The following is a 13,355-nucleotide window of genomic DNA, read 5'->3' as shown; positions in this document are numbered from 1 at the left end:
CGTAGCAGCCGCGCGCGGCGCCCACGTGTCAGGCCCTCACCTGACAGTATTCACGAAGAAGGGCAGCAGGACAAAGAACCTGGGTCTGGGTCACAGGTGATGGGCCGCAAGAGTGCGCGGGAGTCCAAGCCTAGCAAGCGCTACCGGGGTGGAGATTGGGTCCAGTAGGCGTGTGTTGGAGAATTGATCCAGTAGGCGTGCGTTGGCTTCGGCCGTGAACTGGGTGTTCTATAAACCCTGTTGGAGAGGAGGAAGAGAGGATAACTGTAATATGAAACTAGACATGCTCGTTTATCCAATTCCTCCGTTCTTCCCCTCCACTTCTTCTCGATCTCGATCCATTCTATCCTCCCCTATCTAGTCTCCTAACACCACGACGGAGAACACCTTCTCGAAATCGGCTTTGAGCCTCTCGATCGTCGTCGCGATCCTCTCGTTGATGGCCAGTTTTGCATGCGTCGGCACGTCGTGGATGAGTACTGCTGTTCTTGTGCTGGGGACTAGGGTTGGGTCATCATGGTTGAGTATTGTTCTTGTGCCGGCATCCATGGCGGCAAACAATAGTATTTAGGAACCGAGTGTAGCAACAGCTAGCCATTTCGACTTATATGATTGGGCTATGATTCCTTTGCAAAGCTTCAGCTGTGTCAGATACTCAGAGTTGTATGAGGCCGAAGCATCCATGTTCTTTATCCAGATCCCTTGCCAAAATAGTTGCCAAGGTTTGGTTCCAAGCTTCATTTTGTGCCCCCTGGTCGATCTTTTTGTAACATACACTCCTCCTGACTCCTAAATCGTAATGTTGCTGGCCTGGCATCCCTGGAAGCATCAACAAGACAAGGTTTGTAGGAATGGAAGTCATATCCATGGGTTCTGGTACCCGCAGGTATGGGTCTGTGTTTTTTCCTACTAGCATCACGAGTCGGGTACTTGCGAAATAATAGGTCGAGCATGGATTTTGTAATCTATCCATGTATTCTTACGGGTCTACCTGATAACTTACAATATTGACCCAATGCCCCAATGATACATGGTAACAGATAATTGATATTGTGATTTCTGAATCTATTAGTTTATTTAGGATAAAGTATTTATGTGAGCATTGCACCAAATATATTATCATTAATATTATTATTCTGAGTTGTGATTTATTTCTCTTGAGATGGTCTTGGAAATGGTTTCATGGGCTAACTAACAAACTCACGGGCGATCCATAGGTTTCGAGTATCTGGTGGGCACAGATAGAGCATGAAATTTTGCCCATCAACCTTCACAGTGTGAGTTGAGTAACAAAGTTCGATGACAAATCAAGTGCAAATCTGCTCCGCCCATACATAAAGACCCATTGCCTTCCATAGACCCGACCCATATATGCTTACAGGTCTACTGATAACTTACAATATTGACTTAATGCTCCAATGATATATGGTAACAGATAATTGATATTATGAATTCTGAATCTATTAGTTTATTCTAGGATAAAATATTTTTGTGAGCATTGCACCAAACATATTATCATTAATATTATTGCATCTTCACGGGTGTGAGTTAGGTAACAAAATTCGGTGACAGGTAGTGCGGATCTGCTCCGCCCATACATAAAGAGCCGACCCATTGCCTTCCATAGACCGACCAACTGCGCACGCCATATAGAGAGGGCCTCCGATGCGGCAGCCCACCGACTCTTCCTGAGTCCACGGATGGACCCCGTGCAGGTGCAGGCCACGCGGTGCGGCCGAGAACTCGGCCGGAAACCCGAGGCGACGATCACCGCACCGGTGATTGGTGTGCATATGTGTATGTGTATATATATACACCCACTAAATCACAAACATTTTATAAAATGAGTATCCTGTAGTGATGATTGAGGGGTGATACGGTCATTTGATCACATTAATATACGATACGAGCTGTACTAAGTGATGACGAAATGATAGATTCGCGTGATGGTAGTATTGATTGACTGAGGAGGAATAACATAAATACGATATATTTTTAAAATAAGTATTCACTATACACATGTCATTAATCTGATAGAGTAAGTTATATAACTATTATAGGATAAATAAGGCATATGTTTTTATCGTGTTTACCCAACTGAATTATGAAGAAGTCTTCTAAATATTCAAAAGTTATACAATCCTGAAAGGTTACACTTGAAAAAAAATTGAGTATGGTGCATATCATTGCCCCAACTAAATAAGAAGAGGAGTGGTATGTTCAGAGAGATCTGGGAGGAGAAAAATTTCAAGCAAGAAGTTGGGCAAGCCATACAGGACTAATCGGATAAGAGCACAAATAATGTATTGAGATTCACAATATAGTCGTATCACAACGAGATCTATATAATAAGTACATCAAGACTTTAGAACACAAGAAAACTCATCGAGATCCTTAGAATTAGATCTAGATGTATCCTGTTGTAATTGCTTTTTTCTGAGATTAATCAATTAAACATGACGCAATAAGAAGAAGGTGACTGACTACAACAGTTTAATGTCTTTACTGATCAACTAGCAAACAAACCTATGCAACTATGCATTGTTGAATTGGATCGGAAAAAAATAAAGATCAAATAATATATTTCTTGATCGACTATGCTTTGTTGAGGTTGATTTGATAGGAGAAATATCCGGTGCAAATGGTCAAACATCAAACTTCCATCACCAGATCCTTATCTAAAGGCAAATGTTCATCACAATCCTACTTAGACATCCTTTTGCCGCCGTGTGGCGGATTTTGTGTAGAAGTGCTCTACTGGATGAGAGAATCCAACAGTTGTTATCTATTGTTTACACCATTGCACCAATAGCCTATTTGCATCTAATATTTCTCCGATTTGATATAGATAACAATATTGCTGAAATACAACTCTAATTTTTATTAGAAAAAGACATGGCTTAGATTGGTTTTGACACGGATTCTCAATTCTACTCACATAATCTTCTAGCTGTGGTCTCTGACGGGCGTCCTTGGACGTCGTTGGTGTTCCTGGGAGAACAGAGGTATAGGCACCAATGGCCAAATAGTGAGGCGATGAGCCTGGCTAGAATGGCTCCGGCGACTCTTCATCCATAGAGTGGAGAGCAAGACATATTTGGAGCGTCTAGATTCCCTTTTTTTTTTTTCCCGGCAGGGAGAAGACCTGTGGACTGTGGTGTCCGGAGAAAATGAATGATGGCTGAGAGGAGAGGAAAGGTCTGCCGGCCGTGAAATCCGGTGGCCATCTCTAACTATATTTCCTTTTATCTCATTTTCCTCCCTATTTTCATTCCGTTTATTTCCACTATATCTTTAGCATCTTTCTTTAAGGGATTCGTGAAGAGAAAGGAGAGAAAATCTCAGGGTAAAGAGAATGGAGATGAAAATTCTTTCATGATGGAAATCGCAAAGAGAAATCGTTAGAGCGCTGAAAGAAAACAAAAATTTCTTTACGAAAAGAACGAAACCGTGAAGTGATTCAGTTGAAGATGGCCTTACAAAAGTTGAAACACTTGCATGTATGATCACACTTGGCTGGGTCAACAGCCTTTAGTTGTGGAATCTGACTGCACCTCCATCATTGGTTCCCTTAAGTCGGCCTTGGAGCTTCATTCATAGATTGTTGTGGTTTTGTTCAAAGAAAAGACAAGAGGTTGTACCTTTTAAAGTGCACTGTTTAACCACTACTTATTTGCTACGATAATCCGTGTCGAATATATGTACAAGAGTCAGTTACAAATAGATTTGAGTTATAGTTAGGTAGGATTGGATGGTAGAGATGTATCGTCTTGTGTGAAGGAGATGAAGTGAATAACCTAGTCTCTCATTTTATTTGATTGCAGAGGAGGAGCGTGTGCTACGGTAGAGAGAGTAGCACCCATTAGAACAAGAGAGAGTAGCACCCATTAGAACAGCAAAAAGGAGAGATGAGAGAGAAGAGGTGTAGCATCCTAAATTTCAGCAAATTTTCAAAATTAAAAATATTTTCAAAGAAATCTAATCCAAATAAAAGTTCAAAGCCTTTTCTCTTTTCCCCCCTCTTTTGGCTCATTTTGATCCAACATTTCCCCTCGACCCATTCTTCCTGCAGCCCATCTTTTATCTCTTTTTTATTTTCTCTCCTTTTCCCTCCGCGGCCCAGCTCACCCTCTAGCTCAACCAGCCCACCGTCCCCTTATTTTCCCCTGCTCTCGATGCTCGCATGCGCACGCGCTCGAGCATGCCAACCGAGCCACGACAAGCCACTCGCCTACCTCTGTCGCCGTTGTCGCCCTAACTTCTGCCACCGCCCAACCCGCACTGGCAACGAGTCACCATCTACACTGATACCAGCCGCTCCTCTTCCGCTAGTGCTGCACGACGACAACCTCGCTGGCTCAAGCATGCAAGCATGAAAATAGCTCCACCGCCTCAGTTGCCACACCATTTTCCCCACTCACGTCGCACGCGTCCAAAACCGCTACACTACCGCCTCCTGTTTCCATTGACGAGCCCCCTCGCGCCATATTGCATGCAAGCATCGTCGCCGAACCCCACCGCTGGCTCCACCATTCCCTCGATCACCTATAAAAGCCGGTCGCTCGCTCCTCTGCATCTCACCACCACTCATCGAGCTCGCCAAGGCAAGCTCCACCACTTCTCTCTCTTCCTCCCGCTGTCTCCTCCCCCTCTGCTGACGGCACCCACCGTCGATCCACCACTAGAGGCCGTCGATGACCAATTGGGCCCACAGAGAGCTTCACACGACCTCCCTCCACCTCCCTCGCCCATCCGCCTAGCCCCTCCCGCTTTGTCCTGAGCTGTCACCAAGCCGCCATGGTCGTCAACCTCTGCCTCCATCGTCAGCCGTCGTTGATGCCTCACTGGCTCAACTAAGAGCGGAGACCACTACCCCACACCTCATACATGCTCCTGACACCCAGAAACCCGACCCCAAACCATCTCCCCGTGTCTCCCCTACTAATCGCCGCCACTCCCAACTCCGACATGTTGATGGCACTGTTCTGGCCACCGCCCTTAATCGAGGTACCCGCCACAGGCTCTATCGTGCCATGTTGGTCCTCCTGGACCGGCTCTTGGTCCGATTCGAGGCTGGAGCCGTCGGCGAGGAGATCTCCAGCAAGCCCCTACCATGGACTCTTAGGCGCCACCATCTTAGCGTCGCCCTAGTGACCCCTCGCTCCTGTGTTGCCATGTGTCCTTCCACATCAACGCCATGTTGAGGCCACCTCAGCACCGACCCCACCTCTTTAAATCAGTCAACTGCACGTCATCATAGTTCACGTCCCCGGTCCATCGTAGACCATAGACTAGATTCCCTTCAGTACACATATCCACGAACCTAGTCAATAGTACAGTAACATTGTTGACTGGGTCAACTTTACTGTTGAGTGGGCCCCACCTGTCAGCCTCTCAATCTTTTTCTATTTTTTGAAATATTTATAAAATCTAAAAATCCTTCTCTAGAGAATATTCTCCCATTTTCTTTTTCCTGAAATTAGTTTCTGGCTAACTTCCGAAGCCCATATTCGAATAGTTAGGTCTACTCTGCAAAGTTAAAACTATTCAAATAGTTGGGTTCACGGTCACAGATGAACCACGGCTCAGCCACAACAACTAGCATGGGTTGCGGGCATTTTCCTTGGAGTGTGAGTAGGCAAGGTGAGCCTGTTTTTGGAAATAGGTCCGGCAGATCGCCATGGGTTGTTGTGAATGGAGTGTCCAGTAACATTAAAACTTGGGTTCTGATGATTTTTCATCACAGCGGAACCCCTCTTTCATTTAATATTGATAACATGTTTTCACCAAACTCACTTTATGAAAATGAATCCTTACATGTGTAAACTTAGCATTTCCGCAAAAGTTAATCTTACAACCTTACCTTTATCAATACTCTATGCATGTATTTATACCCCTTGATGTAAGGTATGGGTTGGAACTTGCTGAGTACGTTTGTACTCACCATTTCTTATGATTTCAGAGGAAGATTTGAACTTCATCGATGCTGGCGATGAGGCTGATGAATAAGTCTTGGTCGTGTCCGCACCTGAGTTACTTGTGGAGTGGCATGTTCCCACATGTTGATCCTGTTGTATCCTCCGATGTTGTGGACTATATTCCTGGTAGGCCTTAGCAAAATTCTTTATGTACTGTTAGTCTGGTGGAGTTATTTCACCACTCTTTTTGTTGTATGACTGTGATATCGCCTGTTGTAAAATTTTTATTTATTAAAGACTAATCTAGTGACTCGTATAATAAAGCTTTAAACACCGGAATGACCTGAAGCACTTCAAGAGGAGGGAGAAGCTTGCTGTTGAGAACGGTGTGTCCATTGCAGTTCTCACCAAGCTCTTGATTCGAGATGCAGAGGGTGTTGGATCGACACTAATTTTGGTCAATTTATTATACACTCATAGCTCTCTAATTTGTATGGCTGGATTGAGAATTTGGTTAGTGGAGCACCAGATTTGACAGCTCTGTTAGCAGCATATTCAACAATGCACAGTTTGGGTAGAAGCTCGGTTTGGGAGCCCAAACGTTGTTCAATTTAACTGAGATTTGGTCAGTTCGTAGGGTACTGTACATCAACAGCTCTGCCAAGTTTGAGGGCATTTGGATCTATGGTTTGTTTGGTTTATCTATTTTCTTGAAAAAGAACCTACACATGCTAGTTGATCTATTGCATAATTAATGTAGCTCGTGACTACCGTCTAACACGAAGAACCAACTGGGACTATAGATAGGCTATTAAGAGCATCACGGCACGTCGAGCACGTTCACCGTTAAATCGAACAACAGCCTTTGTTACATATAATAAAAATTATGCATCGCGTGTACAATGTGACCTTGGATAAAACAAAAATAAGAAGAAAAACGTGCATGAGTGGCGAGTTACGAATCATATAGTATTATATCTACCAACGATGCTTGAGTGAGAGAAGGGTCTTAAAGATGCCGACGAGCACGCCGGTTATGGACAGGACGGCGGCGATGACCTTGAAGTTGTTGTAGACGAACTTGTATGGGACGATGCAGACCCACCTGTTGCGCTTGTACGCCTCGATCTGCTCCAAGGTGGCGAAGTATCGGCGGCCGAAGCACAGGTTCTGGCCGAGGTCCTTGAAGAAGCCGAGCGCCTGCTTGTTGCTCAGGGTGCCGTGCAGCACGCGCTTCTCCCGCAGCATGTGCACGTCCTCCTTCCGGTCCATGAGCATCGCCAGCACCGCCAGGTACGAGCTCACTACGAAGCCGTCCGACTCAAAGCTCGCGGCAATGCTCGCCTCCAGCGCAGCCATGTTCACGAGCCAGGAGGCGGTGACGTCGTTCAGGAACACCGGCGACAGCGACAGCTTGCCGAACAGGTGGCCCCGGCTGACGCTCGTGTCCCCGAACCACGGCTGCGTGCTCCTTGTAAGCCTGACGCCGATCTGCGCGAGCTCCACGGCGCTGCTGGACAGCGACAACGGGAAGCCCTTGTAGTTCACCTCGCGTTCAGGCATGCGGCCTACCTGTTTGAACCGGAGGAGGCCAAGGAGATGCGGCGGCTTATACTGTTCAAAACTGCTGCTGCCGCCGCCTCGTTCATCCGTTCCCGTCGTCGGCGCCGGGATGCATCCCCGTTGCATCCGCCTCCAGCAATTCGTTGCCTTTGCCTTTCCTGGGAAGAACTTGTCTCCCATCCTGTCAACAAACCCGTGCACATCGACGGACATGAACTCCGTGAGGGCCTCGAGCACCAGCCACGGGATCTGGTTCTCGAGCAGGAAGATGTCCTTCTGGACGCTGGGCCCCGTCATCCGGTTCTGCAGCATCGGTACTCGTGCGGCGTCACCGACCATGTACTGCAGCAGGAAGCAGCCGTCGAGGAACATCATGGCCGCGAAGTCGGCGTCGCTGACGCCCGCGACCGACGGGTCGTCGGCGTCGTAGCAGCCGCGAGCTGCGCCCACGACGGAGAGCACCTTCTCGTAGACCTCCATCGTCGAGCGTCCTTTTCCTCTACAGAGGTGGTAGGCCGCCGCGTGCTTGACCTCCTCCATCTTCTGCAGGTGCGCCGAGCCGCGGTGGTACGGGCCGATGGCCACCACGCTCGGTGCGATGTAGCGGTCGTTGTCGCCGCCGATCCCCCGGAGGTCGCGGGGGAACCTGTGGATCTTGGTATCCACGTTCTCGAAATCGGCCTCGAGCCTCTCGGTCGTCGTCGCGATCCTCTCGTCGATGGCCAGTATTTCTTGCGTCGGCACGTCGTGGATGAGTATTGCTCGTTCTTGTGCTGGGGTTGGGCCATCATGGATGAGTATTGTTGTTGTGCCGGCATCCATGGCGGCAAACAATAGTATTTAGGAACCGAGTGTGCCAACCGCTAGCCATTTCGACTTATATGCTTGGGCTATGATTCCTTTGCAAAGCTCCAGCTGTGTCAGATACTCAGAGTGATATGATGGCCGAAGCATCCATGTTCTTTATCCAGATCCCTTGCCAAAATAGTTGCCAAGGTTTGGTTCCAAGCTTCATTTTGAGCCCCATGGTCTTTTTGTAATATGCACTCCTCCTGACTCCAAAATCCTAATGTTGCTGGTCTGGCATCTGTAGAAGCATCAACAAGACATGGTCTTCAGATATCTGACGCCATCGTTCTCGGTCGCCTGCAGAATGCCTCACGGTTCACTCGCAGGCTCTTCGGCTGAGCCCCGCGCAGCCTGCCGTGCAACGCAAAAGCTCATCAGCCTCTCTCTTTCTCCAGTGCATCGCAAAATCAGCTGACCGGCCTCCGGTCGCGAAGAGCCCATGCCATCGCCTGGAGTTACCTCCGTACAGATATCACGCCATGGTTTCATCTCTTTGGCTTTTCTCATGCCGACGTCAAATGCTTATCCCAGAAGCTGAATTATATGCATAGGCACGTCAGGACCTTTCTCTCTGAAACGGCACGCTCCCATAGCCTTTGCACGGGATTCCATATAGCTTGTGAGTATAGGTGTGCGGAGCCAACATATAGGGATGGGCAATCGGAACTATAAAAACTTCATTGAAAAGATCTTTAAAAAAACCCAAAAAGTTGTAGGACGCACCATATGGGCGGCTGAGTTAAAGATCTCCAAATGGGCCGTTCCTACTAGGCCGGTCTGAGGGGGCCGGGCCGGCACGGCACGAGGCCACGGGTTGTGCCTGGGCCGAGTGCGAGGCACGGCACGGCCCGGTAGAGTCGGGTCGGCACGGGCACGGTCCGGCTCGGGCACGAGCGGCCCAGGAGGCACGGTCGGGCCGGGCCGGCCGACCCGGCCCGGGCACGGCCCACCGTGCCGGCTTGGCACGTGACGGCCCGGTCGAGTCGGGCCGGCACGGGCACGGTCCGGCTCGGGCACGAGCGGCCCAGGAGGCACGGTCGGGCCGGGCCGACCGGCTTGGCACGTGACGGCCCACGGCACAGCACAGCATGGCCCATCGTGGGGGGCACGGCCCGGCCGGCACGTGGGGGCACGATGGGCCGGTGGGGGCACGCGGGGGCACGGAACGACCCGTTTAACCCGTTAACCCGATATTTTTGAATTTTATAGCCGTTTTGTGACCGTTTGAGCTCCAAAAAATTCAAAAAAATTACAAAAATCACCATTTTTAACCTATAAATAGAGGAGCACCTTGCCCTTCCATTCCACACCAGCAACACCATTTTCTCTCTTGTTTCCTCCTCTCATTCTTGTCTCAAAGTTCCTGAGAATTAGCGATAATTTGGCAAAATTAGTTTGAATTGTTGCAAAAAAATCCGAGCAATTCCAAAATCGTCATCCTGCTGACTTGCTATCTTGAAGTTGAAGAAATCTTGGTGATTTTTTTGCATCGTTGTTGAGTCTTATTTTATTATTAGTTTTATTACTTGATTATTTCTAACTCTGAATATTTGCAATTTTTGTAGTGTCATTCGATATTGATCATGGATGCCGGTGATCATGATACATCCATAGATCATGATTTTTTTTCTCCAAGGACTCACAGGGGACTACGGCCCCTTTGATACCAGTGCTGCAGGTGATGATGGACCCGACGGTGAACCTCCGGTTGGTTCACATCCAGATCCAGGTGATGCAGCAGCAGTTCCATCGTCAGGCTCTACAAGTGCGCACACATTAGCAAGCAGCGGGTCTAAAAGATCAAGAGCCGGTACTTCTGAAGTTTTGGCAAGACTTTGAAAGGATCTACAAAGAGGAAGATAGGGTAAGTCTCAGGTATGCTAGGTGTTATATTTGTAAAAATGAATTATCTGCAAAGCCCTTGGGTGGAACGGGGCACTTGAAGAGGCACGCCATAAGTTGCAAGCGAAAGAGTGGAGCAGCCATGAAGCAGACGGTGTTGCAGTACAACCCCGACGGCTCTGTTCATCATTGGGAGTACGACTCTGCCAATGCTCGAAAAGAGCTATGTCGCTTCATTGCAAGAGCGGATCTACCACTCAATATCGGTGAGTCTGCTGCATTTGAAGATTACATTAAGCAAGCTCATAATCCTAGGTTCACGCATGTTTCTAGACAGACAACTAGTAGGAATATGGTAAAATACTACAATGCGTATCGTAGCAAGCTTAAAGAAATGTTGCAAACATATACATTTTCAGTTGCTTTGACCTCGGACATATGGGCAAGTAGGGCTAGAGAGGATTATCTTAGTGTGGTTGCTCATTTTGTTAATAATGATTGGGAATTAGAAAAGAGAATAATAGGTTTTCGTTTGATTGATAACGCGCATACCGGTGAAAATATTGCTGAAAAAATATCTCAAGTAGTTACAGACTTTGGTCTCACGAATAAAATATTTTCTATCACTTTAGATAATACCGGTGCAAATTCTAGAGCAATGGATATTCTTACTCTGTTGTTTAGTACTTATGCTGAACCTTTCTTGTTACATCAACGTTGTGCTTGTCATATTATCAATCTTATAGTAAAATCCGGTTTGAAGAGGTTGTCACGATACTTAGACAATTTTCGTACTGCAATATCTTTTGTGAACTCATCTAACCAACGAATTGCAGCATATAAACAGTATTGTGTTGCAATGGGTGTGCGTCTACGTAAGTTTGCTCTGGACATGCCGGTGAGATGGAACTCTACTTTCTTGATGCTTAAAAATATTATACCATATAAGAGCACATTTGGTGTGTTTATTCATACACATTACCATCAGCATGGGGGTCAAACTTTACTCATGGAAGCGCATTGGTATGTTGCTGAAAGGATACTGGAGTTTCTTGAATTTTTTTATGATTCAACTGTGAGTTTATCAGGAATTTATTATCCAACATCTTGTTTAGTAGTGCATAATATTGTTGAAATTGCTACTCATTTAAACAACTTTGAAAATGACAATCTTCTAAGAGATTGTGTAGTTCCTATGAAATCTAAATTCTTAAAGTATTGGAAAGAAATTCCTTTGTTGTACGCCTTTGCCTTTATTTTAGATCCTAGAGCTAAAATTGCAGCTTTCTGTAGAATTCTCTCAATTCTAGGTGATGCTCTTGGTCATGATTATTCTAATTATTATACTAATATTCGTTCTAAGTTATTCAAAGTTTATAGTAAATATGAAACAAAGTATGGCGGAGTTCGCCTGCAACGACCTCCACTAGCAACCACAACAAGTAAGAAGACGACAACGTGGGGGAAAATATTTGGTGCAGGTTCTTCATCAAGAAGTTCAGACTCTTCGTCACGATCGTCTACGGGCACCGGAATTCCAACATCCGGAGGGGAGCTAACTAACTTCATCGACAGTGACGTTATCAGCCACGAACAAGAAAACTTCAACATACTGCAATGGTGGCATGAGCACAAGACGAATTATCCAGTGCTTTCACTGTTAGCGCGAGATTTGTTAACGGTTCCTGTATCTACAGTTTCTTCTGAGGCTGCCTTCAGTCTTACAGGAAGGATAATCGAAGAGAGAAGAACAAATCTGTCAAGTGAGATGGTTGAAATACTCAACATAGTAAAGGATTGGGAACAAGCTGAAGCACGAATGCAACACATTGCAGAAAATATTGAGCTTGAAGAATCATTCCAAAATTTGTTTCTAGATGCTGATGAGAACGTGTAATTTCAAATTTTCTGAGCTAGGTTGTACTCTTTTTTCCTTTGCTAGAAAGGTTTTTAATGAGGCAACCTATCAATAAAGCTCATTTTTAGAATTAATCATGTGCCCCTATTATTTCTAAGTTTTTTTTTTATTTTATTCATGTTTTTTGTTTATTTTTTTTAAAATAACCCCCACGGCCCCACCCCCACCCACCTCTCCTCTCATCGTGGCCTATAAATACCATCTACTCCATCTCAAACTCCATGTAATCTCATCGGCCACCCATCTCTCTTTTCCTAGTTGCTAGCCAAGTAGCCAGTAGCCACTTTACATCAAGAAACCAATTCTATATTTCAATTCATGGATCAAGACGCCAAGAACTCGCGTGCATGGTCATGCGTGTGGCAACATTTTGAAAAGGTCTTCAGAGAAATTAACGGGGAACAGGTAAGATTTGCTAAGTGTAATATATGCAGCAAAGAAATAGGTGCCAGATCTCCAAATGGAACGGGACACTTGAGGAAGCATATTAAATATTGCAAGCAAAATTCTGGGGTTTTTAATGAAACCGTGTAATTTTCGGAGCATAATCGTAGGTTGTACTCTTTTTTCCTTCTAGTAGAAAGGTTTTTAATGAGGCAACCAATCAATAAAGATCTTATGTATTTATTTTCTATATTTTTATTGTTTTTTTGGATTTTTTTAGCTATTATTTTTTTATTTTTTCCTATTTTTCGGAGTGCTGACGGGCCGAACGTGCCTCCACCGTGCCAGCCAGGCCCGTCGTGCCTTCCCGTGCCAACCTGGCCCGTCGTGCCTCCACCGTGCCGGTCGGGCCCGTCGTGCCAAACAGGCCCGTCGTGCCGAACGGACCCATCGTGCCGACCGTGCCGTGGGCCGGCCCAGCACGGCACGGTGACAGTTGGGCCGTGCCATGGGCCGACGACTCGGCACGCGGGCCGGCCCGATTTCGGCGGCCCGAAATCGGGCCGGCCCGATTGGCCCATTTGGCCATCTTTGGGCTGAGTCCTGCGCAGAACTCTTTTGCTACTTTTTAAATAGTAGTAAATCAATTAACTAGTAAATTACCCACGGATACCTATCCATGCCTATCCCTAGCCAGCAACACTTATGCCCATGCAATATTTGAACGCTCATCACAGTAGCTAAAATTAAAGAAAAATAATTCATGCTAAGCATCACGGCACGTCGAGCACGGTCACCGTTAAATCGAACATCAGCCTTTGTTACATATACAATAAAATTATGCATGAGTGGCGAGTTATGAATCATATAGTATATATCTA

At 46.3% G+C, this 13,355-nt stretch overlaps 1 protein-coding gene across 1 annotated transcript; it reads right to left on the bottom strand.

The window, feature by feature from the left end:
- Positions 1 to 6,819: 6,819 nt before the first annotated feature.
- Positions 6,820 to 8,317, bottom strand: LOC133895959 (UPF0481 protein At3g47200-like). Its single transcript, XM_062336480.1, has one exon. It carries the CDS (start codon positions 8,301 to 8,303, stop codon positions 6,897 to 6,899), a length of 1,407 nt encoding a protein of 468 aa, XP_062192464.1. The 5' UTR covers positions 8,304 to 8,317; the 3' UTR covers positions 6,820 to 6,896.
- Positions 8,318 to 13,355: the final 5,038 nt, after the last annotated feature.

The sequence above is a fragment of the Phragmites australis genome, chromosome 16, assembly GCF_958298935.1.
Source record: "Phragmites australis chromosome 16, lpPhrAust1.1, whole genome shotgun sequence".
Lineage (NCBI taxonomy): Eukaryota > Viridiplantae > Streptophyta > Magnoliopsida > Poales > Poaceae > Phragmites > Phragmites australis.
The sequence above is the reverse complement of the archived record's forward strand: the minus strand, read 5'-3'. Positions and strand labels throughout refer to the sequence as shown.